General features: G+C 58.7%; 5 protein-coding genes across 5 annotated transcripts; 2 read left to right on the top strand and 3 right to left on the bottom strand.

Moving 5' to 3' along the window:
* Positions 1–427: 427 nt before the first annotated feature.
* Positions 428–3,805, bottom strand: IFI35 (interferon induced protein 35). Its single transcript, XM_075722909.1, has 10 exons — positions 3,791–3,805; positions 3,662–3,687; positions 3,457–3,502; positions 2,990–3,148; positions 2,536–2,649; positions 2,075–2,219; positions 1,717–1,850; positions 1,305–1,494; positions 927–1,033; positions 428–679 (listed from the first exon to the last, which is right to left on the bottom strand). The coding sequence occupies exons 1-10, from the start codon at positions 3,803–3,805 to the stop codon at positions 488–490; spliced, it is 1,128 nt and encodes a 375-aa protein (XP_075579024.1). The 3' UTR covers positions 428–487.
* Positions 3,806–5,527: 1,722 nt separating this feature from the next.
* RPL27 (ribosomal protein L27) lies at positions 5,528–7,764 on the bottom strand. The gene is made up of 5 exons (XM_075722922.1): positions 7,734–7,764; positions 7,550–7,632; positions 7,208–7,377; positions 6,493–6,603; positions 5,528–5,618 (listed from the first exon to the last, which is right to left on the bottom strand). Exons 2-5 carry the CDS (start codon positions 7,628–7,630, stop codon positions 5,570–5,572), a joined length of 411 nt encoding a protein of 136 aa, XP_075579037.1. The 5' UTR covers positions 7,631–7,632; positions 7,734–7,764; the 3' UTR covers positions 5,528–5,569.
* A 314-nt stretch (positions 7,765–8,078) lies between these two features.
* Positions 8,079–12,887, bottom strand: RUNDC1 (RUN domain containing 1). Its single transcript, XM_075722900.1, has 5 exons — positions 12,555–12,887; positions 11,586–11,744; positions 11,107–11,305; positions 10,737–10,844; positions 8,079–9,808 (listed from the first exon to the last, which is right to left on the bottom strand). Exons 1-5 carry the CDS (start codon positions 12,885–12,887, stop codon positions 8,943–8,945), a joined length of 1,665 nt encoding a protein of 554 aa, XP_075579015.1. The 3' UTR covers positions 8,079–8,942.
* A 461-nt stretch (positions 12,888–13,348) lies between these two features.
* On the top strand, positions 13,349–15,428 carry PTGES3L (prostaglandin E synthase 3 like). The gene is made up of 7 exons (XM_075723027.1): positions 13,349–13,356; positions 13,709–13,897; positions 14,009–14,075; positions 14,394–14,492; positions 14,910–14,999; positions 15,109–15,162; positions 15,417–15,428. The coding sequence occupies exons 1-7, from the start codon at positions 13,349–13,351 to the stop codon at positions 15,426–15,428; spliced, it is 519 nt and encodes a 172-aa protein (XP_075579142.1).
* Positions 15,429–16,431: 1,003 nt separating this feature from the next.
* On the top strand, positions 16,432–21,929 carry AARSD1 (alanyl-tRNA synthetase domain containing 1). Its single transcript, XM_075722907.1, has 13 exons — positions 16,432–16,470; positions 16,551–16,673; positions 16,852–17,011; positions 17,534–17,591; positions 17,952–18,108; positions 18,202–18,318; positions 19,046–19,176; positions 19,352–19,418; positions 19,613–19,704; positions 20,186–20,240; positions 20,877–20,971; positions 21,142–21,273; positions 21,758–21,929. The coding sequence occupies exons 1-13, from the start codon at positions 16,432–16,434 to the stop codon at positions 21,771–21,773; spliced, it is 1,242 nt and encodes a 413-aa protein (XP_075579022.1). The 3' UTR covers positions 21,774–21,929.
* The last annotated feature ends 2,977 nt before the right edge of the window (positions 21,930–24,906 follow it).

Genomic DNA, 24,906 nt, shown 5'->3' with positions numbered 1-24,906 from the left:
TCCCCATCCTCATCCCCATTCTCATCCCTATCCCCATTCTCGTCCCCGTCCCTATCCCCATCCTTATCCCCATCCCCATCCTTATCCCCATCCCCATCCTTATCCCCGTCCCTGTCCCCATTCTCGTCCCCATCCCCATTCTCATCCCCATCCCTATCCCCATCCCCGTCCCTATCCCCATCCTTATCCCCGTCCCTGTCCCCATTCTCGTCCCCGTCCCCATTCTCATCCCCATCCCTATCCCCGTCCCCGTCCTCTTCCCCATTCTCATCCCCATCCCCGTCCTTATCCCCATCCCCATTCTCGTCCCCATCCCCGTCCTTATCCCCGTCCCCATCCTCGTCCCCATCCCCATTCTTGTCCTTATCCCCATCCTCGTCCCCGTCCCCAACCCCATCACGACAGACACGGTGCTCCCTGCAGATGCTTTAATTCCCACCGTGCCCAGGGGCCAGCGGCCATGCAGAACTCCACTGCATTGGGCTGCCTAGCCCGCGTCCTCCATGAAAACGGCCACCCCGTGTTCTCCCGCCGGGACGTAGGCCAGGGCCTCCACCTCTCCCCCGCCACGGCTGGCCTTCTGGAAGTGGATCTCCAGGGTGTCCCCCATGGCCTCCTCACCCAGCACGTCTGGGATCCCCGAGAGCAGGACGGTCCTGGGGCAGCGGGAGGGCTGGAGCTGGGCAGAGCCGGGGGTGAGCGGCCGCGGGCCCTGTGCCGCGCGGGGCGGCGGGAGGGCACGCAGGGAAGGGGCCCCTCGGGGCGTTTGCCGAGCAGGGTGGAACGCCGCTCTGCTCGGGGACACCTGCAGGAACTGCGCCTCAGGCTGCGCAGCGGCGTGGGGAGCGGGTCTTCAGGAGCCCCCACCCATGCTGGCTCGCCCCGGGCTGGCAGATGCCGCTTGGCACCAGCGTTCGAGCCCTTACCTGCAGGTCAGTGATGTCTCCACTCATGCACGGTGATATTTTGAGCTCGTATCTTCCTTTCCCGATATGCATCTGGATGCGTCCTCTCACAATTAGCGGCTCTGCCACTGCAGATGGAGAGGAAAGCCCTGAGCCACCCAGGCCCCTGCTGAGCCCCAGGGGAGGTTACGGCCCCGGCGCGGACACCACGGCTGGCACTGCCCAGCCCCAGCTCACCTGCGCCAGCACAGCCTCAGGGGAGACAGGACAGCCTGGGCTCACCCTGCCTCCCCCACAGACACAGCTCCATCTGCTCGTGGGAGACGGCCCGTGCCCCCCCAGAGGCAGCTGGGCAGCTCCCCCCTTGCCGACAGCCCGAGCTCAGCACGCCCCACGCACCTCCGTCCTGCGCGAAGGTCAGCACCACCTGGTCAGAGCTTTCCAGGAACTCCCTGCTCTCCACCTCGCCGCCCCCGTTCTTCGTCTTGCTGAAGAAGAGCTCCAGCTTGTCCAGCAGTGCCTCCTCGGAGATGCCCAGGCTGGGCAGGCCAGACACGAGGATACTCCTGCTGCTCCAAGACAGCCTGATCTGTGGGCGGCACAGGCCGGTCAGCGCAGGGCAGGGCCGGCCCCACAGCTCGGGGGAGCAGCGCAGAGCTGCGGCGCTAACGCCCTGAGCTGGGCTGCTACCAGTGACCTGGCAGAGGCAAGCTCGGGGAGCGGCGGAGCAGGGCGCAGCAAAGCCGGTGCGTGCCCAGGGCAGCTCCGTGGTTCTCCGCGGTGCGGGCAGCAGCGGGCCCTCGGGACCTACCTCCAGGGCGGATGGCAGCAGTATGTCCACTGGCGCTGCTTGCACTTGCACTCTGCACCGGTCGAGCTCCTCCAGCTCCTCCCCGCAGCTCAGCTCCACCGTGTGCTCCTTCGCCTCTATGATTCTCTGGGCCACTGCAAGCAGGGAGAGGCCCCAGCACGGGGGATCGACCGCCTGCTCCGAGCACGCCGCCGGACAGGCCACGGGGCAGCTAACGCTTTGGGGAGGGGGCATAACCCCGCGCAATGCCGGTGGAGGGGGCAGAGCTCCGAGCCCTGGCCCAGGGAGCAGATGCAGGGCAGGCCCAAAGCCGATCGACCAGGCCACCCGGCTGCGGCAGCGCTCGTCTCGCTCTTACCCTCTGCCTTCTCGAAGGTGATGAGAGCTGAGCCCCCCGGCAGAGGGTAGCGGATCAGTGGGGTGAGCATCAGCTTGTTCACGTCCTCCTTGTTTGTCACAAGTCCCTTAAACTCCATTTTCTTCTCTGGCAGGGCAGACAGCATCTAGGTTCAAGCACACAGACAGCACCTGGAGGAGACCGGACCCTGCATGGGGCCTGTCCCTGCCAATCCACAGACGAGGAACAATCTCGTGGCTCAAAATAAACAGCTAGAGAGCCTCAGCAGAGTCTCCCCTAGGGCCTGGCTGTGCCTGGAGTCCCAAAGCCACGACTGGAGCTTCTGGCCCTGGCAGAGGAGCCACCCGCTCGCAAGAGCTGTGCCAGTCGTCACACGGTGCCCAGCTGCCTTCGCCTGCAGGCTCTCCAGCCAGGCTCACGCCCCTTGCCAGCAGACCCGAGTGCCCACACAACACTACTACCATCGCTGGATCCTCCCAGGGGACCCTCTTCTTCACTTCTTCCAGCTTCTCTTTCAGCATCTGCATCTCCAGCCTCAGTCTGTTGTTCTCCTCCTTTACTAAAAAGACGCTTGCCTGGAAGGAATGAAAGAGAGGGCAGTAAGGTAACCACCAGGACGCGAGGGGCTGTGGCACGCTCTCCATTTTAAGCACAGCGCTGTTCTTGGACATGGCTCCACCCACACCGTTTCTCTGCTCTTGCCTGCCTGCAGCCCTGCGCTAGCTCCTCGTGTTTTGATTACGGCCCTTCCTCCATAGCCGCGGCACCAGGTCACGTCTCGGCACAGGCCTCGTGACATCCCGCGAAACCTCCACCGGGTCCAGAGCAAAGTGATCTCAGAGCAGGGAGCCGAGTGATGCAGCCCCACCACCCGCTGCCACCTTTCCAAGCCCGACAACTCCTCCGATCACCAACCTGGCAGGACATCTGTTTATCTCTGTTTAACTCCATTTGTTGCCCGAGACTTTTATGAAGAAGGTCTCTCTCTTTCCTCAGCTCTTGTGTCTTTTGCTCTAGAGCTTCCTTGTCCATTTGTAGGTTCACATGGTCTTTCTCCAGAGCACTACAAAGTTCCTGTGAGAGGTACCATCAGACAGCGAGACCCTGCAGACACTGTGTCACCCCCACCGGTCCAGCCCCGGCACACGCTGCTCCTTCGGGAAGGAGGCAGGCTGCTCCCGGCGCGGAGCCCCAGAGCCCCGTACAGGCCCTCTTAACCGCGGGATACCCCCTCTCTACCGCTCCTGGCTCCTAGTCCAAGAAAAAAAATAAGAATCTCACGGTCCAAGAAAAAATAAGAACCTCAAGCTGGCAGCCTAGGCTGGCCGGGGGGGGCCCCGGGGCGGTTTGGATCTGACCTGAGCCACCTGTCCGGGACGCACCTTGCAACGCTCGATCTCCTGCAGGACTTGCTCGGGGGTCGCCTCCAGGCCGCCGGTCTCCGCGCTGCCGGTCTCCGCGCTGCCGGTCTCCGCGCTGCTGGCCTCCGCGCTGCCGGTCTCCGCGCTGCCGGTCTCCGCGCTGCCGGTCTCCGTGCTGCCGGTCTCCGCGCTGCCGGTCTCCGCGCTGCCGGTCTCCAGGCCCTCGGGGAGGGGCAGCTGGACGAAGGAGTCCTAAAAGGCAGGAGGGGGTCCTCAGCCCCGCTGCGCCGAGCCCCGGGCCGACCCCGCTCCCCTCGCCCCCGGCCCGCGGGTCCCCCGGGGCTCAGCCCCTCACCTCCTCCGAATCCATCTCCGCGGCGCCGGGGCTGAACGGCGGCGGGTCCGGCGGCGGCAGCGGGGGGGCCCGGCCCGGCCCGGTCCTGCCCTGCCCGGTTCTGCCTGCGCTGCGCTGCCCGGCCCGGTCCTGCCCGGCTCTGCCCTGCCCGGCCCGGCCCGGTCCCCGCTGCCTCCTCCCGGCCTCCGCTTTCGGTTTCGCTTTCGCGGCCCCGCCCCGGCGCCGGGGCGGGGACAGAAGCAACCCCGGCCGGGACAGCCCCAAAAACCCGATCACAGAATCATAGAATCGTTTAGGTGGAAAAAGACCTTTAAGATCATCCAGTCCAACCATTAACCTAACGCTACCAACTCCACCACTAAACCAATTAAGGGCAGAGTCATAATTAATTTCGTGTGTCCTGGCTTGGTGGCTGGATTATTTTTTAATGAAAGTAAGACTAGGAATCATTAAGGTTGGAAAGGAGCTCTAAGATCATCAGTCCGACCGTCAACCCAACACCCCCATGCTCACTAAACCATGTCCCAGAGTGCCACATCTACACGGTTTTTGAACCCCTCCAGGGATGGGGACTCCACCACCTCTCTGGGCAGCCTGTTCCAATGCTTGACCACTCTTTCTGTAAAGAAATTTTTCCTAATATCCAATCTAAACCTCCCTGGCGCAGCTTGAGCCCATTTTCTTTTGTTCTAGCACTAACTACTTGGGAGAAGAGCCCAACACTCGCCTCACTGCACCCTCCTGTCAGGCAGCTGTAGAGTGATAAGGTCTCCCCTCAGCCTCCTCTTCTCCAGGCTGAACACCCCCAGTTCCCTCAGCCGCTCCTCACAGGACCTGTGCTCCAGACCCTTCACCAGCTTCATTGCCCTTCTCTGAACACGTTCCAGAACCTCAGTGTCCTTCTTGTACCAAGGGGCCCAAAACTGGACCCAGCATTCGAGGTGCAGCCTCACCAACACTTGAGTACAGGGGGACGATCACTGCCCTGCTCCTGCTGGCCACACTACTCCTGACACAAGCCAGGATGCTGTTGGTCTTCTTGGCCACCTGGGCACGCTGCTGGCTCACATTCATATCTTTCCACTTATTCTGTGCTGCCCCGCAGGGCCGTGCCGCCCACCCACCCACCCTGCTCCCCATGGGACTCACCTCCCCGCAGCAACCCACCCCTCCTCAGCCCGTTATTTATCAGTAAAGAACCCCTTCCCCTCCCGCCCCACGCCCCCCTCCGTGGTGCAACACCCCAACTCACCCACTGTCCCCAGCCAGCCGGGGAAGGCCCTCACTTGCACGATAAAGAGCATTTGCCACGGTCACCAAAAATTTAATGCTGTATTAACACACGCCGCTGTATTTCTCAGGGATGAGACGAGAGAAGCAGACATCTGGAATTACCCATTCACCTTCCCTCTCCCACCCTTATTCTTACAGGGATTACCACAGCTTTGGGAATCAGAGATTTCCAGTGGGGGCAGGAATGACATAAATCACCCTTCAGACACAGGAAGAGAACAGAGCAGCAGAGCGGGAGGTGCCCCAGGACCGGCCCACAGAGATGGCACCTTCACCCTCAGTTCAGGCCGTACAACGCTCCACAGACACTCCAAAGCTCACCGGGAGCTCCCCAGCTCTTACAGCTGCCCCAGCTCTTACAGACGTACAAAGCAACAACAGCCACACCACAGAGGAAAAGCCCTAGCACCGCTTTTTTTTTTTTTTAATACAACAAAACATAAATGGTTTTTAATAAACATTTATTGATGAAACCTCGTTACACCTTTAGAATCGCAGCTTCTGGAAGAACCACTTATTCTTGCCAGTCTTGTATCTGAAAGAGGAACACAAAGGTTAGAGAATGCTCTGTGCCAGCAGGCAACAGCACCAGGCCCGTGCCCGAGCCATCTGTACCCTCCCATGGGCAGGACACGGCACCCAGCTCAGCCAGAGCTAATTCACCTGGTCTCTTCAGCCCAGGCTGCGACTGGACCCGCTTTAAACATTTGAATCGCCAAGGGAAGCGAATGCCAGCTTCCAGATTTTCTCATAAAGCCACCTCACAAAGGACACCCACGCCATGGCATTTTCCACCCCGAGAGGTAAGAGACCAGCGTGCAGCAGCCCCACCAGACGTCTCGTGTGGATGGCGGGCACCGGGAGATGCCCTCGGAGAAGGGCCCGCCACCACGGGCGGAGCACGTTAAAACAGCCAGCACCCCGCGTGAGACACCCCACGTCCTGCTGGGGCCACGCAGCTCCTTCCGCTGAAGGAGTTTCTGAACGGAAAACTGAAAAGAAGGACCGTAACTCAAACGATCCCGGGCAAAGCATCGGTGCCACCCTGTACCACTAAGACCAGCAGCAGACAGCGGATGAACGGGCAGCGAGACGCCAAGAGATCGCCATCTGGCACCTGGAAGGCCCCGCTCCTGCTGGCACGAGGCTGCGGTGGCATCACAAATGTCAGCCTGAGTCTACGGCTGTTGGTAAACTGTTCCCCATCTCAGCCGCCCAAGTCTCTGAACAGACAGTTGTGTGAATACACACAGAAAGCGAGGAGGAATGCACGCAACCAAAAACATATTCAAAAAAGTTGGCAGAGAAGCGTCCAACCTGCGACCCAGCTGGGCTGCGGCACAACTGCGCCGAGTCCTTGCCACGGGGATCGGTGCTGACGCCACTGAAGGGACGAGCTTCCAACTCACCTTTCCTCAAATTTCACCTTGGCTTCACGTCTCGCTTTGCGTTTTAGAGCGGGGTCCCTGAACACGTCCTTATTGACCACTGTTTTGTCCAGCGGAATATCAACAGAATACCTGGGCAAGAGAGCAGCAAGGTTCGAAACAGTCACGGTACCTGGCACGAGGGTGAAACGACAGCGGACAGCCCGAACCGGTGAAACACACATAGTAGTGCCAGGTTAAGGGACTACAGCTCTTAGGGCCTTCTCTGTTCTGGAAAGCACCACGGCATCCAGAGACATGTAATTCAGCCTATAAAGGAGAGCTACGCGCTTCGCAGGAGACAAGCAGCTCTATCCAGAGCGTTGTACGTGGCAGCCTGCACCAGCCAGAGCTCTGGGGGGACGCGAAGAAATGTCACTGAGCCGCGAGAGCTCTGCCAGCACCCCCAGGTCCCCATGACTGTTTCAGATGCTCACCCGCTGACACCCCGTGATCAAGTGGAAAGCGAGTGTGCCTGAAGTGAGAGCCAGCCGCCTGATTTCAGAAGCTCACTTGTATTTCCCCTCAGCCCCACACCCAAGTCCCTGTTTTTGCAGATCGTATGCCTCGCGTTCGTTCAGCCACGTAATTAAGAACCTTGGTGACTCCCAGCAGTCACCAGAGAGAACACACGAGAACTACGAGTGCTGAAAGCAGACGAGACTTCCCCAGCTGCGCCAGCGGCAGCCCCACTCACCGGGTGGGCATCAGGTGGTTGTAGTTGTAAACCTTGACGAAAGACTTGATCTTGGACCTCTTCGCGATCTTCTTCTTGCCCATGGCGGCAGTCACCTTCCGCGGGTAGCGGTCGATGCCCGCCACCAAGGCGTGGCTGTACGGCCGGTCCGAAGTGCCGTCGTCGATGTTCTGAAAGACACCGACGGCAGCCGGCGATGGCACCGCGGAGCGCCAGCCGCCGCCAGCCCAGCGGGAACGCCGTTCCTACGGCCGCCTCCCGAAACAGGCGGCAGCGGCGGCGGCAGCAGCGCTCCGGACTCTCGCCCGCTCTGCAGGGCGGCCCCGCCGGCCCCGCGCTCACCTTCACGATGACGGCCTTGCGCCCCGAGTAGCGGCCGGCCAGCACCAGCACCACCTTCCCCGGCTTCATGAACTTCCCCATCTCTGCGGAGACAGCAGGCGGCGGTCACGGCCGCGCCCCCGGCCCGCCGGCCCCGCGGATGGCGGCGGATGGCGGCGGATCCCGCCCCCGGCCCCGCACTCACCGAGGCTCCCGCGGCGATGGCGCCCAAACCGGAAAAGGAAGCGGCCCCTTCGCCCGCGACCTTTCACCCCGCGTCACCGTACGCCGCTTCCGCTTCGTCCGCCAGGAGCCGGCCGCGCATGCGCGGAGGCCCACGCAGCGGTTGCTGGGCAACGGGCGGCGAGCCGGGTGTCTGTCTGTCCGTCTGCCTGTCCGCCCGCCGCCCGCCGATCCCCGCCGCTCCCCCCGGGACACCCCGGCTGCGCGGCCTTCCCTGGTGGCCGCGGCAAGGCGGGCCCGGCCGCAGGGAGCCGCTCCCCGGGGCCTTGCCGCCACAGGGCCGCCGCTCCACCCCGCCCGGAGCCGGTCCCCCTTCCAGCAGGAACTGCGGATAATTTAAACTCCTTTTATAAATATTACAAACCAAGCGAGCTAGCAGAGCCGCAGCACAGAGGCTAGGAACGAACACGAATTAAAACACGGTCACTGGAGACGGGCTCTCCCCACACGTACACTTGCTAAAGCGATTTAATGCATCCCCTACAAACCACCAGGCCGCTGGCGCGCTGACCGTCGCACAAAAGCTTCAGAGAAGGAGCTCTGGGATCGCTGGACAAAGCCGCCGGTGCTGGCCCCTCAGCCAGCAGCCTGAAGAACGTGGTCGCTTCTGCGGATCGCTGAGCCGCCGGAGGAGCGCAGCCCCATGCACCAGATCTCCCCAGTTTCACACATTCATGCCGGGGAGGGCAAGTCAGTCACCGCTGGGCAACCCCGAGGCAACCAAACACTGGCCAGCCCGCCTCACTCTTCCCGTGAGGCGCCTAGACCGCAAACTTTGAGAAATAACCACGCGGATGCAGCGCAGGAGCTAAGCTGCACGCTCTAAGGGGGTTTTCCCCCACCGGTAGGCTCCATGGCCAGGCCTCTACCGCGCTCGGGGCAGCCAGCCTCACACGCTGAACGCTCGCTGGCATCTGCTCACCAGCAAAGCAGTTTTGCTCTTCAGAGCTGCACAAAAAGGGCAGGGCAAGGTGCCATACAGCGCACAACCTCCAGCAGCTTTGCAGCGGCAGCCTCGTAAAACACAGATTTCCAGCGTCAAGACACCGTAAGATTTCCCTAAAAGCAAATATCAATTTCAAAGAACTAAACTTGGTCTTAAAAAAGCCAGGCTTCTTGAGCCCAACAGCTGCCTACTTGTGGAAAATGGATGTTCTACAGTAAAAATACATCAAAAAGCATCTTTGATGTTTTTCAGCTGCCGGACAGCCAGGTCCACCGGGAGATTGAACTTCAAGTTGCTCAGGCGACTGAGAACGTTGAGCGCGCTCTCAAAGCCTGTGTTTGCCATGTAGCTCCATGGCTGGTAGTGGGATTGTACCAGAGCTCCAGATTTACAGATCAGATTTACCCAGGAGACCAGGCGCTGCTCGTTTAGCGCCATGCACACCAGAGCTTTCAGTTCAGAGTCTGCGCTGCGCTTGAAGGGGTCATGCTCCGTAAGGACAGTGTGAATCGCTGTCAGCAGGCTCTGTTTGGGGGTAATGGCCACTCCTCCTGTCACAGGCAAGGCAAAGGACTGGGAGAGCTTACGAGCCGGGGATTCCACAAAGGCTTGTCCATTCTTAGTGTTGTAATACTTCACAAAGAGCTCCCAGGGATGCATGGTCTGCGGGGAGGAGGTGAACGCAGGAATCAAGCACGCGATGGGTGCCAATACCAGGCTCATTCCTTGAGAAGAGGCATAGAGCCCGTGAGCCATAAGGTCTCGCAAAGCAATGGTCAACTCCTTCCGCACAGCTAGAGTCAGCTCATCTCTACCTCCTAAGGGAATGTCCTGCAGATCCAAGGAACTGATAACATGGTCTTCCTGCTGGTGTTTCATAGCTAGCTGCCTCACCCGCTCTACTGACAACTCCAGTTTCTTAATTAAAGGGGAATAGTCCTTGCTGGCTTGGTCCTTCTGCCAGAGGGTGCGAGGAATCTGACCGGTAGCACAACCAAACTGACTGAGAGCAAATATTTGTAGCACAGCAAGCATGCGACGCATGAGGTGCAGGCCCGTTTCTCGCATCTTTCTGGCATCTTCTGGGTTCACTGATCAGATTAGAAAAAGAGGAAAAAAAATACTCTCATTAAGGAATCAACAGCTCTGCTCTTTCATGCACAAAAAGGGAGCACAAATGTCTCCTCCTTGGGAGCTTTTGTCTCTAGGACTGATGCTACTTTTTCCACTTTCAACGCACCGAAGCCAACCAGAAAAGCAAACATTTGCAGGGCCTGTTCTCGACAATCGGGTCATCTTACAGAGAAGAAATCCTACAACAGCTTTCCTAGTGGGCACATACATAGTGAGAAGAGATCATTCTTTCGACACGACAGTATCACACGGGTAATTAGGAGATACCAAAACCTTTGCTGAAGGAGATCGCTGGCTACTTTCAGGAAGCGTCTTGTCTCAGCAGGCTAACATACGCTGCTTCCTCCTGATGCCATTATTAAATTCAATTTGCAAGAGTAGCCACGCTGGCTAAGATCCAAAATCCATCCGGACCAGTATTCTGTTTCCTCTAGTATACTATTCTAGCTCCACTAAATTCCTGTGATAAGTACACAAGACTCAAATTACAAAGAACACTGGACCCATCCACCTCGCTGTATCTGCTCACAGAGCTAAGAACTCAAAGAGCACTAACTACAGTGCAGCCCAACAGTGTGTACAAGACAAGGCTGCTCAGGCTGTCTGCATTTTGCGCCAAGTATCAGAAGTCCCTTCTATTCCTGATCTCAGCTGAGGACCAGTCCCACGCGTTCAGGTTCTGTGACTACCCTAATGAGCCCATGGAGGAAGGGTAAAGGAACTGGACACAGACCTTCTGTCAGTGGGAGGAGGAAAGAACAGAAACCAACTGCCAGGAAAAAAGCAAAGCAGCCTAGCATGACTGGATGCTGGTTCCTGCTTGCTGAACCTCAAATGAGTGATGGCAGGAGCCGTGCCAGAAGCTCTGAGCCAAGCAGTGCCCACCTCTATTTCCAGAAGGCCGTGTATTTGGTTTGTAGGAGCCACCGCCGTCTTTTCTGCCTGCACATTCACAGTGTCCATCTTCTGCCTTACCAGAGCTTCCAACTTCATCTAGAACAAGAATTTCACACTATTATTTCACACTTGTGAATTTAAGCTGCGTATCCCAAGTATTAAGCTCAATATTCCTTAGACCTCTCCACGCCTTTTTTGTCAGTCTCTTGTTCTCCCTACCATCAGTTCAGACAGATCTGTACTTCCCCGTGACCCAGAAACCCTTCCTGCATCTGCTGACATGTGACCTCCCTCCTCATAACTTTGTCAGGGAATTACAAAGCAAATCAATCTGCTCATCTGAAAACTCAGCACTGACCCTGAATGAAGTTGATGAACATCTCGAGGTCCCTTATCTGTGTCTTCAGTTGTTCCACCAGCTGTTCCTTCACCCTGGCTGGATTAACAATCTGCGCTATGGCAGCATCCACACGCTGTCGCAATTCCTCTGGAGAGAGCGTTGCAATATCTTCACTCAAGTCCATGTCCAGCTTCTTTATCAACTCATTTATAATCATCTGCAAAACATGAGTTAGCAGCGTGATCTCACCGTGTGGTGCTGCTGCCCACGAGCTTCAAAATACTCTTTTACCCTTTCATCACCTTGGAAACAGGCCACCTTTGCTGCACATAGAAAATTGCAAGAGAAGACGCGGGACAGGCTTACACATGCAGATGAACTACTGATACTCTGTTACAGCTGCTGGCAAGAAATAAGGACTGACCAACTCCTACAGCCTGTAAGGGGCTCACAAATGCTAAGAAGAAATACAGGCAGAAGGACTTTTTAAGCCTTACCCGTTGTCTTTCCATAACCACAGACTGTGGCAGAGAATCATAGCTGCCCTCCTGGTAAGCAAATGTCTCCAGGTCATCCAGCTGCGTCTTGAGCTGCAGGATCAGCTCTCTCTGCTTCTCCTTCTGGACCTCAATTTGCTCCTGCTTCTCTCGCTCACTCTGAGAAAAAGTTACCAGTAAATAAAATGAATGGAAGATTTACTGTCATAATCAAGCCCCAGAGAACAGGACCGTGATGTGAAGAGCGTTTCCTTCAGCTCACGCGCTTAGCTAGTGAACGCTGCATGCCAGGCTGAGGAAAAGACGTGCCTGTACGTCAAGGAGAGGTACCAGCCACATCACCTCAGCTGACAAAGGAAGAGCCTCTGCAGACCTCCTGCACGCCAGCCCCATCTCACAAGGCCAGGATCCAGGAAGCACTGTTGCAAGCAGCCAAATAACGTGTACGTATCAAAGATCCTCTGAGTCACCGCTTTATCTCGGAGTGGAGCGGTAACGCACAAAGCAGGGCTTTAACACACGTCCCCACGAGCCGGCTCCAAGTCATCAAGGACCTGCACGCTCCTGTAACCGAGCTGCGTGCAAAACCGCCAGCCCGGTCTCTCCTGGGAGCCAGCTGCAACCCGCAGCGGAGCCTCTGGACAGCGCGGCGTTAGGTGGCCGTGACGGCCACGCCTCGCCTCGGCCATGGATACTCCCCTCCGCACATCCCAGCACTGAACAGGAGCACGGCCGCCGCTAACGGGCTTTACCCAGGTCAGACACCCGTACCGACCTCGGGGACGGACAGCATAGAATGGAAAACCACGCGATGCCGTTATCCGAAGGCAGACGGCATTCTCCTTACCCCAGCTAAAGCCACCGCTCTGCCAGCAGCAGGGCCCCGCAGAGCCGGCTCGACTGTGGCCCGTGCCCCCCTTTCCCGGCAGCAGGTCCCGCCACCGGCAGCGGGCCGGCCCGCACACTCACCGGGGCATCGCCGAGGCCATGGGCCAGCGGCGCGGGGCAGCCGCGGAAGGCGAAGTCCTCCAGGTCGCGGAGCAGGCGCTGCTGCTCGGCCGGCCCGGCCCGGGCCACCTGCCGCAGCCGGAACTGCACCTGGGCGAAGTGCGAGGCCAGCGCCAGCAGCGCCCCGTGCAGGCGGCGCCGCTCGGCCCGCAGCCGCGGCACCGACCGCGGCGACCCGCCCTCCGCCGCCTCCTCCTCGTCCTCCTCCTCGTCCTCCGCCGTCGTCGCCGCCGACACGGCGCCCACCGGCGCCCAGCGCTCCCCCGGGCCCAGCGGGCCGCCCTCCGCCTCCATGGCAGCCGCTACCGGCGCCGCCACACCGCCGCCATCTTGCCGCCGCGGCCTGAGGCGGGGCGCGGCGGGGCCTGGAGGCGGGAGGGGCGGGGTCTGAGCGGAGGAGGGCGGGGCCTGAGTGACTGGGGGCGTGGTCTGAGGCGGGAAGGGGCGGGGTCTGGTGGCGAGGGGGCGGGGACTGGGGCGGGGGCGGGGCCTGCGCGGCGCCAGCGCGCCCCCACGCGGCGCGGCGGGGCGGCTGCGGCGTGGCCGGGGGTCCCGGCGGTCCCGGGTGTCCCGGCGGTCCCGGGGAGAGTGGCCCGGCGCGGGGTGCGCCCACCGCTGGGCCGGCGACCGAGCTGCGAGGTGGCCGCGCTGCGCCCGGCCCGGCGCGGCTGACCCCCACTCCCGGTCCCCGCTCCCGGCCCCGCCGACAGCCGCGCCCCCGGCCCGAAATAGCGCGGGGCGGGGCCGGCACCGCCATGGCGAGGTGAGCGCGGCCGGACGGGACGGGACGGGACAAGACGAGACGGCACAGGACGATACGGGACGGGCAGCGCCCGCTGCCCGGGGCAGCTCCCGGTCGGGGTCTCGGGCACCCCTCCAGGGCCCGGACCCTCCATCCCGGGGCAGCGGGGGCATGGCACCGGGAATGGCGGGGGAGAGCGAGGGCAGGCCGGCCCACTGGGCCCTGCTGGCTGCCGCGGCCTGGGGCCGTGCGAGGCGTGAGAGGGGAGCGCTGCGTGCCCACCGCCCTGCGCCCACCTCGCTCCCGCTGCCAGCCCCGCGCTCGGCCCGGACAGGGCACACGTTCGGGGCACCTTCCTTGCCCCCGTCCCCAGCCCGTGCCCCGCGTGGTCCCTGCAGAGCGCTGGGTGGGCACCGTGCAAACGCCCGCGGGTCTGCTCTCTCCCAAGGCAACCCGCAAAGACGCTGTGGTACGACCGCCCGCGGTACGTCTACCTGGAGTTCTGTGTCGAGGACAGCACGGATGTTAAGGTCGTCATCGAGGACCAGCGGCTGGTGTTCAGGTGAGCTGCCGCTGCCCCGGGAGGGGCTCGGGGGGTGGGGGGACCCTGTAAGAGCAGGACGCACGCAGCCTCCGCCCTCTCCTAAGCCAGGCTGTTACGGTGTTTTGGCAGTTGCAAAAATGCAGACGGCGTGGAGTTCTACAACGAGATCAACCTGTATGCCAGGGTCAGCTCCAAGGTGAGGTTTCCCCCCAGCAAACTGTTCTCCGACAGCCTGCATCAGGCTCAGGGTTAAACCCAGCCTGAGCAACGCCGCTTAGCATTGAATCCTGCCCGTTCCCCGGGAGCCTGGCTACGGTGAGCACAAGCCTGGGAGCCCTGACCCTGGGCCTGGCACTCGCAGTGCTGCGTTGGGCCAGAAACAACTTGTCTCCGTGGTTGTGTGTGTCCCCCACGGCCTGCACGTGCCTGAGCTTTGATCCTGCGTGTGTCTGCAGCAGATTACAGAGGGGAGTCCGGCAGACACTGAGGTGAGGCACCCCCGATCTCTTGGCAGGACTCACGGGAGAAGCGCTCTGACCGCTCCATCACGTGCTTTATGAGGAAGTGGAAGGAGAAGGTGGCCTGGCCCCGCATCACCAAGGAGAACATCAAGGTGTGTGTGGCGCCCAGCAGGCCAGACCAGCCTCAGCGCGTGTGCTGTCCCCACGCAGCACCTCACGGCTCCTGGGGACCAACCTGCCCTGGGGACAGACTTCGAGGGTCCCACACGGACATCCCAATGCAGAGCTCCCAAAAAGCCCGACCTCACGGTCACTGACAGTCCATGGACCTCTGCCCTCCAGGAAGGATGCAGCACCCCTTTCCCTCGACGCAGGCAGGGTTAGGGCCAGCACCCACAGGCGAAGGGACACAGCCCCCTCCCTGTCCTTCCCCAGCCCACCCAGTCCCCTCGCCTGGGCAGGAGCAGCCTGCGCTCACCCCACAGAGCAATCCCTGGGCTGCGAGGACGGGCCTGCCGCATCCCCTCTGTGCTGTTCCCTCCCTCAGGGGATGTTCTCTCTGCCCACAGCCGGCCTGGCTCTCCGTGGACTTTGACAACTGGCGAGACTGGGAAGGGGACGAGGAGGTGGAGAGGGCCATGGTGGAGCAGTACGCAGAGGTGAGCCGGCCCACAGGCCTGGGAGTCCCGGGGCACGTGTGGGGTGGGTGCTCGGGATGGAGGAGAGCCGGGCATTCGGAGTTCCCACAGCCATTTGTTTCCCGTCCAGCTCCTGGAGAAGGTGACGGACAAAGGCCCTCCCCCAGCCATGGACGACCTGGATGTAAGTACTGCCCGCAAGCTGCTTCCCTCAGACGCTGCTGCGTGCTGCAGCTGACTCCACGGAGCAGAGCTGAGCCTCTGGCCCTCTGCTTGCTCCAGGCCGCCGGCTGCAGCTCCAGCTGCTCTCCTCAGGCAGCCCATCCCGGAGCCATCCGGGACACGGTCCCGGGAGCAGCCTGGGGTTGCCCAGCCGGTGCCGGCCATTGCGGCCAGGGGCTGGCCCCTTCCCTGCCCCCTCACTCTTCCCTCCCGCAGGACGACGTCTGAAGCCCAGGCCTCCGGGGATGCCATGGCCGCAGGAGGCTTCCCGGTGCACCGGCAGCACGCGCCGACGAGCAGCAGGGGCAGGGCTCTCTGAGGAAGCGGAGCTGCCCTGGCCGGTTCCCTGCCGAGCGTAGCAGACCCCGACCCAGGGTGGCGGGAGCCGTCCGGTCTCCCCATGCCGGTTACCCACGTGGGGTATGGGGCAATAAACGTGAGCTGCTGCCACCGTCTGCTGTCCACTTGGGCTCCGCTGCGCCAGGGAGCCCTCCTCCTTCTCCTCCTCCTCCTCCTTCTCCTTTTCCTCCTCCTCCTCCTTTTCCTTCTCCTTTTCTTCCTCCTTCTCCTTTTCCTTTTCCTCCTCCTCCTCCTTTTCCTTCTCCTTTTCTTCCTCCTTCTCCTTTTCCTTTTCCTCCTCCTCCTCCTTTTCCTTCTCCTTTTCTTCCTCCTTCTCCTTTTCCTTTTCCTCCTCCTCCTCCTTTTCCTTCTCCTTTTCTTCCTCCTTCTCCTTTTCCTTTTCCTCCTCCTCCTCCTTTTCCTCCTCTTCCTTCTCCTTCTTCTTCTTCTTCTCCTCCTTCTCCTTTTCCTTTCCTTTTCCTTTTCCTCCTCCTCCTTCTTCTTCCTCTTCTTCTTCTTGTCCTCCTTCTTCTCCTTCTCCTCCTTCTTCTTCCTCTTCTTCCTCTTCCTCTTCCTCTTCCTCTTCCTCTTCCTCTTCTCCTTCCCCTTCTGCCCCGCCGCCGCCGCCGCCGGGCGCGCGCACCGCGCGTCACCGTGCAGGCCCCGCCCACCTGCGGTGCAGCGGACGCGACCGCCAGCCCCGTGTCCCACCCCGGCCGCCGTCACCGCCAGCCCCGTGTCCCTCCGCGGCCGTCACCGCCAGCCCCGTGTCCCACCCCGGCCGCCGTCACCGCCAGCCCCGTGTCCCTCCGCGGCCGTCACCGCCAGCCCCGTGTCCCTCCGCGGCCGCCGTCACCGCCAGCCCCGTGTCCCTCCCGCCGCCGCTGCCGCCATGGTGTTCCAGTGCCAGCGGGACAGCTGGGCCCGGCAGGTAGCGGCGGGGCAGGCGCGGCGCGGCGCGGCGCGGGGGAGGCGGGGCCGGCCCTCACGGCGCCGCCGCCTCCGTTGCAGTTCGCCACCAGGGTGGTGTCGTGCCGGGCGGCGGAGCTGCAGCCCGAGGGCGGCGGGGAGCCGGTGCGCGGGTTCCAGGTGGTGCTGGAGGACACCATCCTCTTCCCCGAGGGCGGCGGGCAGGTATGGGCCGGGCGGGGGCCGGGGGCCGGGCGCCGGGCGGGGGCCGGGGGCCGGGCGCCGGGCGGGGGCCGGGGGCTGGGGGCCGGGGGCCGGGGCCGGGGCCGGGGGCCGGGGCGGGGGCGGGGGCCGGGGCCGGGGCCGGGGCCGGTTCGGCGGCACTGACTCCCCGTGTCCGCAGCCGGACGACCGCGGTCTCATCGGCGATGTACCGGTGCTGCGCGTGACCCGGCGGGGCCCCGAGGCCGTCCACTTCGTGCAGGCGGCGCTGGAGCCGGGCGCCGAGGTGCTGCTGTCGCTGGACTGGGAGCGCCGCTTCGACCACATGCAGCAGCACTCGGGTCCGTGTCGCGGCCCGACCGGGGAGCCTCCGGTACCGCCTCGCTGCAGGGGCGGCTGGCGGCACCGGGGGCCCCGTCCGGGGCGGCCTCGCGTGGCTTGACCCAGGCCCTGGGTCCCAGTTTGTGCCCAGTTTCTGCCCACCCGGGTCAGGGGAGGGGGAAGCCCTACAGCTCTGCCCGCACGGTCCAGCCCCGGGGCCGCCTGGGAAGGCAGGCGCTTCCCCGGAGGGCTCTCCTTGGCTGGGAAACAAACCCACTGCAGAGAGGTTTGGAAGGAAAAGTTCGACCTGCTTCGAAGTCTTCAGCGTGCGCCGCGGTGCTCTCGTGGTCCCAAGGCCCACGAGGCGCTGGCTGTCTCTTCTGCCCGCTCCTAAGCGGTAGCATAAGCCCCACAGTGCCGAGCACGTGCCCGGGCGTTGCAGATGTCATGGGGAATGTCAGCGGAAAAAATACAGTCTGACTGAAAATCTCTTTTCCTGTGTCCAGTGGCACTCAAAGCTGTTGCTTGCACGTCTCTTCCAGGACAGCATCTCATCACTGCCATCGCGGAACAGATGTTTGGATTCAAGACAACTTCATGGTGAGCAGGGAAAAGGCTCCTTTTGACCCCAGTCTTACCCTGTTTGGCGCGTGCCGCCGCGCTGGGCCGCGGGAGCTGAACATTGATAAAGCAAAAGCAGTTTGTGCTCGGCCATTTCACTCGAGCTCAGAGGGCCTGGGAGAGGTGACTGAACTGGAGAGAAGCTGTGCAAAGTATTTGCTCTGTCTTGTCCTCCAAGTGTTTGGTATGCATCTGGTCCTCTGTAAATAACGGGGAGAGGAGGGAAGTATGTTTTGTTTCAGTCACTGCATTCCCAGCAGTGGGATGGCATTTAGTGCTGCACAGAGGGATCTTCCAGCTGACCTCAGCTCCAGCGGCAGATGTTCTTCATCGGTGCAGGGAGCTGGGCCGCCAGCGAAGTGTCATTGAGCTGGACACCCCCTCCATGACAGCAGAGCAAATAGAGGCCCTGGAGAGGAGCGTGAATGAGAAGATCCGGGAGAGGGTACCCGTGGTGGTGAGGGAGCTGGCTGCAGATGACCCTGAAATTGAAACAGTGAGTGGTGGGGAGCGAACTGACGATATCCGTGGGACCGAAATAACTGCGGCATGGCTGTCACCTCGCTTGCCGTTGTCCTTCTTTTGCTAGGTGAGAAGCCGGGGTTTGCCAGATGATCACGTGGGGCCGGTGCGAGTTGTTGACATCGAAGGCATAGACTCCAACATGTGCTGTGGGACTCATGTCTCCAACCTGAGTGACTTGCAGGTGGGGGGCTGCCGCTGAGCTGCCTTGGGGAGCCTCGCTCCACGCGTTCAGACCTAGCGCCGCAGAAGTCCCTGAGATCCAGGGTCTGCTGGAAATTGTCCCGATGGTAGAGGGGGCAGCAGGAGCCCCGCGCTGGGTGAGCCCCAACAGGGCCGCACGCGGGTCGGCTGTCTTTGTCCAGTCAGCCAGGCTCCTTTCTTTGTAACAGAACTCAGCCCTTGTCTGCAGCAATTATATTTTCTGAACTGCTGATGCCTCTGCAGCAGGCACGTGGTATATTGCCAGCTTGGCGGTGCACTGCTGGGTTGCTAGCCATTTGTTCCCTCTGCTTAAAGCTCTGATATTTTTGAGTGTCATGAATGAGAAATCCCTCTGTGTAGGGAGCTGGAGATAAAATTCTAGAGCTGCCTTTAAGCGTTTCTGTCTTTTCAGTCATTTGTTGGAGTCTGTTGGAGCAGAGATATCCAGATGCACTGCAGAGTGCAGCAAATTGTATTAATTCCACAAATTGCATTAATTCCATGACTAGCAAATTGTATTAATTCCACTCTATCACCATCCTTTTTTTTTTTTTTGTATGTTGACCTTATGGCTGATTTTAATCAGTTTATTTTCACTGGCAGAGAGGCAGTATTCACAACAAGGCATAGTCTAGTAGGAACTGACTACCTGTGTGAGTATAAGCAAGGTACTGTTCCTTTCTGACCAGGGCGATTTTCTTTTTAAGGTTATTAAACTCCTTGGCACAGAAAAAGGGAAAAAAAACAAAACCAACTTGGTCTTCCTGGCAGGAAACAGAGTGCTGAAGTCAATCGAACAAAGTCACAGTACTGAGAAGGCTCTAACCTCACTGCTCAAGTAATACCCTTTCCACTTTGATTATTTCATCTTTAGTATTCCTTCTGTCAAATACCACGTAAGCCTCAGGGTACATCTACGCGGTGCTTTTTAGGATGTTACCTGCTTTTGCTCCTTTAAGAAATCCTTTCTTTGTCCTGCAGAGTGGCGATCCAAATTCTCCTTGTTCTTTCAGAAATGGACCAGGTGAGCACGTAGAGGCTGTGAAGAGACTGCAGAGCTCTGTGAAACTGCTTCAGAAGGTACGAGGGTGGCTGAGAAAAGCAGACTGTGGCTCCTCCCTGTAGACCTGAGCTTTAGTCGTGATAACTGGGACTTGAATCGTAGACATCAGCTTTTGTGGATATTATGAAAACTGCTTCCATCTCTGGGAACACAACTCAGTGTTCATGCTGACTTCTCCAGCTGCGGTACAGGTTATTTGCTTTTCTTTCAGAATAACTTGAACCTGCTTCGAGACATTGCTGTTTTGATAGCCCAGGACTTCAAGAGCAAACCCGTTCAAAATCAGCTCTTTGTATTACACAGGTATGGGGGAGTTCAGGGGAAAGGGTAAAATGGTATCTTGCACATTTTATGGCAGTTGCATCTCTCTGACACCTTTTCAGGCTTGTTTCTGAAGGAAGAATATAAACAAGCTGAATAGAGTATTAAACTGCCTCAGCCTGCTGGAAGGTTGCGTAATTAAAGGAATGCGTTAGTAATTCAGGCACTGAATTCTGGTTTTATAGCTAAGAAATAACTGTGTCTGATTTCTCTCTGCCCTTGATATTTTCAAATAAAACTGAGGAGCTCTATTTCTTAAAGATAAACACTTAAATGATTCCTAATATGTCCACAGGAATGCACAATGAGGATTTAGATATATAGGAAAAAAACCTAACCTCCATCCTAACAGCAAGAGGCCAAAACCCCAGACCTGATCAGGCCTTTGGTTTCTGATTGATATTTTGGACTCCAGAGGGGATTTTTGCTTCTTTCTGAAGTGGTTTTTTACCCATCCATACAGGAAAGAGGGTGACTCTGAATTTATGAATATCATCGCTAATGAAATTGGGACAGAGGTGAGTCGCTGATGAAGACTAACCTGACACCACTGGCTTTTGCATTCAAGCTGTAGCGCAGGCAGGGCCAGGCTTCTGTTAGTACCATAGTCACACGCTACAGGTCTGTCTCCTTTCAAAAGTTACCTGGGGTTATTGTCCCCAGCAGCCTCAGTCTGCAGGGGAATCCTCAACAGTCAAGAAATACAACAGTGAAAATTCAGAGCGCTGTAGAAGAGCCTGACCCCAAAGAGCTGTACAGAACCTCATCAGCTCCTATAGAATAGAATAGAATAGAATAGAATAGAATAGAATAGAATAGAATAGAATAGAATAGAATAGAATAGAATAGAATAGAATAGAATATTTCAGTTGGAAGGGACTTACAACAATCATTTAGTCCAGCTGCCAACCATATCTTTTTAATTTAGGATACCCCAGTACCCGTTCTGTCCCCCACAATAAATGCTCACACATAAAAGGTTCAAAAGCCCCTCTCCCTTTTACTTTCTTCAAATTGAGTCTCTGTCTCAGTAACGCACACAAACTTCTGAATTGTTTGCATGCTTGGATGGGTCCCGTGGCTGGTGTCTCTGTCCTCTTCCCGGACGAGGAGGGCACTGGTTATTCTGGAGCAAGATCCATCTCTGTCCGTAGGAAGCCCTGCTGTTCCTGACTGTGGGAGATGAAAAAGAAGCAGGACTCTTTCTTCTAGCTGGACCTGTTGAAGCAGTTGAGCATTTAGGTCCCAGGTAAGATGTTCTATGGTTTCTTTAAAATTAGTAAGAATTCGAATGTTGCAGAGTAAGCAGCTGAGCAGTATAATTAGGGCACGGATCCTTGTTTGCTCTCTGGAGCAGGTTGGGCCATGCCGCTCTCTTTGCGAGTGAGTGGCCTTCGGCCTGTGCTGTTGTCACTGCAGGGTGGCAGAGCTGCTGGGAGGCAAAGGAGCTGGGAAGCGAGGCCGCTTTCAGGGCAAGGCAACCAAGATGAGTCGGCGAGGAGAAGCGCAAGCTCTGCTCCAGGAATTCATCAGCCATCGAAGCCCTGAAGCGTAAGAAACAATTCTCAAATTGGAGGCAGGCCTGTCCTCCCGGCTTTGCATAAGCTCCACCAACTTCTGTTCCAGAGAATAAAGACATAAACCCAACAGCTTGTGTGCGTATGCTCTGCATGAGCTGATGTGGTGCTCACGGAAAACTGGGGGAGGGAATCTGCCATCCACGCTTTGCTGCAAGGCTTCTTTCATTGCCCCAGACAAATGGTACACATTCTTAAGTGATTAAAAGTAGTCATTATTTCACCATTTTGTAGGTTTCCTAAAACCAAGGGAGGGGCCCTCCTGTTTGCAGTACATTGTGGCTTTTTACTTTGTACCAGTTGCTGAGGAGTAATTGCTTTGTGAGCATATTTATTTATAATAAGCTGGATGCATTTAAAAAAATCAGCATACTGGTAAGAAGCATAGAGTTTGAGTGTGGTATTTGCCAACAAGTGCAGAGAAAATGAATCAAGCTTTTGCTGCTGAAATTTTGTAGGGAGAAGAAGGAATGAAATGTGGCAGGAATTGGAGGGATGCACAGATCAGTAAATCCCCCTTAAAAGACCAAACTTAAGCTTGGTCACCAGTTGTGGCTGCCTGAGATAGAAGTGGGAGGCAAGAAGACAAGATGCTGCTGTCAAGCCTGTGAGCCAGGAAAGGAGCGGGCACCAAAGGACAAGTCTCTGTGAGCCCTTTTTTATGAAAAAAGGAACTGACTTTTTTGCCTGGCTACTCAGAAATCTGCCGATGCTGGAGGTCTGGAGATGTCCGTGCTAATGCCATTGCCAGGGCCCCTCGCTGCTGGCCCCCGCGCAGGGCTGCTGCTGGCCTCTGCGCTCAGCGCTTCGCTCGGGCAGCAGTCGCTATTGACCCAGCTGTGACGCTGATGTTGGGTAACGCTGGCTTCATCGCTGCAGTCCCGAAGCTGCACTGCGGTAGCATCAGGCATGTGATTGCAAAAGGGGATTTAATCCGTTTGTGCTTGGCCAGGCAGACCCACGTTAACACACACGTGCTGACTGTTTGTACGTGAGAATTAAATGCGGATGGAAGCAGCCACCTCGTGCTTTGTTTTGCAGGCAGACAGAAAAGCGTATTAAAGTGATTTGTTTGAGCTGTGCATTGGGCATTTCTTGCAGGTGTGTGCCTGAACATTTCCTTCACTTCTGTTGCCACGAGCTTGAGCTTTCATCACCATTCTCTTCTCCCCAGCAGTGGCCTTTCCCCTGCATCTGCAATAGTGTCTTATGTTTGGCTCTTTTCCATGATAACAAGTAGCTCTACAGAAAAGCAGTAGTCTGGCCTGAGCGTTACTCCGCCCAAGCCCGGCTAGGTTGTACCGTTACGGCTGTCAATGACATATTGGGCCTCGGCATACAGCTGACTCACGCCACTTTCTGTGCTAGTCTGCAAAACATGACGTTGTCCAAGCTCGTGGCTGCAGCTCCTGAGCACATTCTCCTTTGGAACAGCAGCTGTTTCTGAAGACCCCTAAGTAGAGACTGCAGCTTTCTGTGCGTGGGTACCTCGGTGCCAGGCTGATGTGTGTTCGCCACTGCTGGGAGGGCGTCTTCCTGCTCCGCTACAGCACTCCTGCCCCCGGCCTTTGCTGTGCGGTAGCGAGCAGAGGAACTGAGCCCTGAGCCGTCCTGCAGCAGGGCAGCCCTCGAAGAGAAGAGCAAGGTCACGCTCACCCCCACTCTCGTCTCCCATCCCTCTGCAGCCGGGTCAGCTCCCATCCTCCTCTCGAGCTCCCATCACAAGAACAGGACCCGAGTTCAGGAGTCTCCAGCAGCCGAACACATTCCCGAGTGTGTATCATCACTAACGCTTAGCAAAAGGAAGCTGTTCCCCACCTGACCCTCAGCCTGGGTCGTGGCAGGCTTTCCTCAGCCTTGATCAAGCACAGCAAAGGGCACAGTCCTGAATTGGCTGGGGCAGAGAGGAGCTGGAAGGGAGAGCGGGTGCCCTGCGGGCAGCAAATCAGCTTTGTGTAGCAGTCCTTCCCCTTGTTGGGGTGCAGTTGTTACCGGTCCATTTATGAGCATCAGGTGTTTCTCTGGCTAATGCAGATGTAAACTCCCTTGGGACCAGGCAGAGCTACTCCCCGGTGTTTCCTCAGCTTTTGCAATCTCAGCTGCAGAAACTAAAGGGCGCTGTGGAGCCACAGTGTGAAAAAGCAGGACCGATAATTTGGGAATATTTTTTTCCCCCTTCTTGCTAGAAATGGCATGACAGGTTTGGTCCAGATGTTGGTAATGAACAGAGAAATAGAAGAAAAGAAACGGCTATCCTAAGGAGGTTTATCTGTCGTGAGCACAGAGGCTAGCAGCAGCCCCAGCGCACAGGGTTTCCGCACACGGCTAACGCAGGTGTCCTTCGGCCGAGCGACCTTTGCCGGCGGGCGAGCTGCGGGCAAGCAGCAGGCGCAGGGTGACGGCCACGCCGCCCGTCAGCGCCTGTCGGGACTCTGCTGCAGGGGCACCGGCAGCCCTTGCTCCCACCGTGCACGGCGGGCTCGCGGAGAGGGGCCTTCCGCGGCCGCTTCCGTGGGGTCTGGCTGCCCCGTCCCGATCCCTCCCGGCTGGGATAACCGCCGGGCCACGGCTGCCCAGCTGCAGGCAACCGGGGTGCGTGTGCGCGCTCGTCTAGGTAAGCTTTCTACAGAGAACTAGGTCCACAGCTGAGCTCCGTACCAAGCGAGATCTGCAGCAAATTTTGCGGTGGAAGGCGTTTTAGCGTGTGGTTCTGCTGACGCGCAGTTTGGCCAGAAGGAAGGCGCTTTCTCGCCTGACGGCTCTCGGCGTTTCGGCAGCGGGAGGGCTCCTGTCAGAGGGCTGGGAAAGGCTGCAAAGCCTGCACGCTTTGCTGCCGCGTGCAGTAGAGGCCCATCCAAGCCGCAGCAAGACAACGGGCGTTACCCCGGCTCTGCTGGCCGCCATCTCCCAAAGGCATTGCAAGACCTGGGCAGGGGAGATGGCATTTCTCAGGTGCACCACAGCAGAACGCACCGCCGATGCTTATAGCTGGGTATGGGGTAAATGCTGCAGGAACTGGTGTTTTGGGGGAGATAAATGCACATGCACATGTACAGTCTGGCAGGAAGAAAGTATCTGTACCTTCATATCTATTTTAAACTATCTCCGACTGAGAGAGGATGTTTACTGAGTTAATTGGCAGGCTGTACAGCCTGTATGGCTTTGAAGTCAGCAGGGTGAGCCCGCAGCCGGCTTCCTGCTAACAAGCCCAGTACTGAGGCAGCTTCCTGCTAACAAGCCCAGTACTGAGGCAGGAGGGCCGGGACGCATCTGCTGGGAGAGCCGAGCTGGCGGCAGCAAAGCAGCTTGACCCCGCGTTGATGCAGCCGCTTCCTGCAGCCCGGGCAGAACTGCGTTCGGGCGAGCGGTGCCTGGAGGCTGAGCCAGCGCTGAGCACCTACCCCGCAACGCAGCCGAATGGTTGCTCTCTCCTCGCAGCCTGGGGGGGCTCAGCAGAGCCCCAGCCGAGCCGGTCGGTCCCAAAGCCATGCTTATTTCTGTAAGCGGCGAGGTGACACGAGCGTGTCCCTGTTCCTGGCACAAGGTGCACCCAGAAACCATGGATAAACAGTGCAAAAAGCAGCTCGTGCCCCCTCCGCTGGGCTGG

Source organism: Pelecanus crispus, chromosome 18 (assembly GCF_030463565.1).
Source record: "Pelecanus crispus isolate bPelCri1 chromosome 18, bPelCri1.pri, whole genome shotgun sequence".
In the NCBI taxonomy this organism is placed as follows: domain Eukaryota; kingdom Metazoa; phylum Chordata; class Aves; order Pelecaniformes; family Pelecanidae; genus Pelecanus; species Pelecanus crispus.
This window is presented reverse-complemented; position numbering and strand designations above follow the sequence as displayed.

Excerpts from the sequence above, each read along its gene's own strand:
- RUNDC1 (XM_075722900.1), bottom strand. The coding sequence starts at position 12,887 with ATGGAGGCGGAGGGCGGCCCGCTGGGCCCGGGGGAGCGCTGGGCGCCG. Across the intron at positions 10,845-11,106 it reads GTTCATCAACTTCATTCAGG|ATGAAGTTGGAAGCTCTGGT; the intron begins GTCAGTGCTGAG and ends TTCTTGTTCTAG. Across the intron at positions 9,809-10,736 it reads ACGGCCTTCTGGAAATAGAG|TGAACCCAGAAGATGCCAGA; the intron begins GTGGGCACTGCT and ends TAATCTGATCAG.
- IFI35 (XM_075722909.1), bottom strand. Across the intron at positions 2,650-2,989 it reads ATAAACAGATGTCCTGCCAG|GCAAGCGTCTTTTTAGTAAA; the intron begins GTTGGTGATCGG and ends CATTCCTTCCAG. Across the intron at positions 1,034-1,304 it reads GACCTTCGCGCAGGACGGAG|TGGCAGAGCCGCTAATTGTG; the intron begins GTGCGTGGGGCG and ends CTCCATCTGCAG.
- RPL27 (XM_075722922.1), bottom strand. The coding sequence starts at position 7,630 with ATGGGGAAGTTCATGAAGCCGGGGAAGGTGGTGCTGGTGCTGGCCGGC. Across the intron at positions 7,378-7,549 it reads GCAAGGCCGTCATCGTGAAG|AACATCGACGACGGCACTTC; the intron begins GTGAGCGCGGGG and ends GGTGTCTTTCAG. Across the intron at positions 6,604-7,207 it reads AACCACCTGATGCCCACCCG|GTATTCTGTTGATATTCCGC; the intron begins GTGAGTGGGGCT and ends TCTCTTGCCCAG.
- AARSD1 (XM_075722907.1), top strand. The coding sequence starts at position 16,432 with ATGGTGTTCCAGTGCCAGCGGGACAGCTGGGCCCGGCAG. Across the intron at positions 16,674-16,851 it reads TCCCCGAGGGCGGCGGGCAG|CCGGACGACCGCGGTCTCAT; the intron begins GTATGGGCCGGG and ends CCGTGTCCGCAG. Across the intron at positions 19,419-19,612 it reads CTGTGAAACTGCTTCAGAAG|AATAACTTGAACCTGCTTCG; the intron begins GTACGAGGGTGG and ends CTTTTCTTTCAG.
- PTGES3L (XM_075723027.1), top strand. Across the intron at positions 13,898-14,008 it reads GACCAGCGGCTGGTGTTCAG|TTGCAAAAATGCAGACGGCG; the intron begins GTGAGCTGCCGC and ends GTGTTTTGGCAG. Across the intron at positions 15,000-15,108 it reads TGGTGGAGCAGTACGCAGAG|CTCCTGGAGAAGGTGACGGA; the intron begins GTGAGCCGGCCC and ends TTTCCCGTCCAG.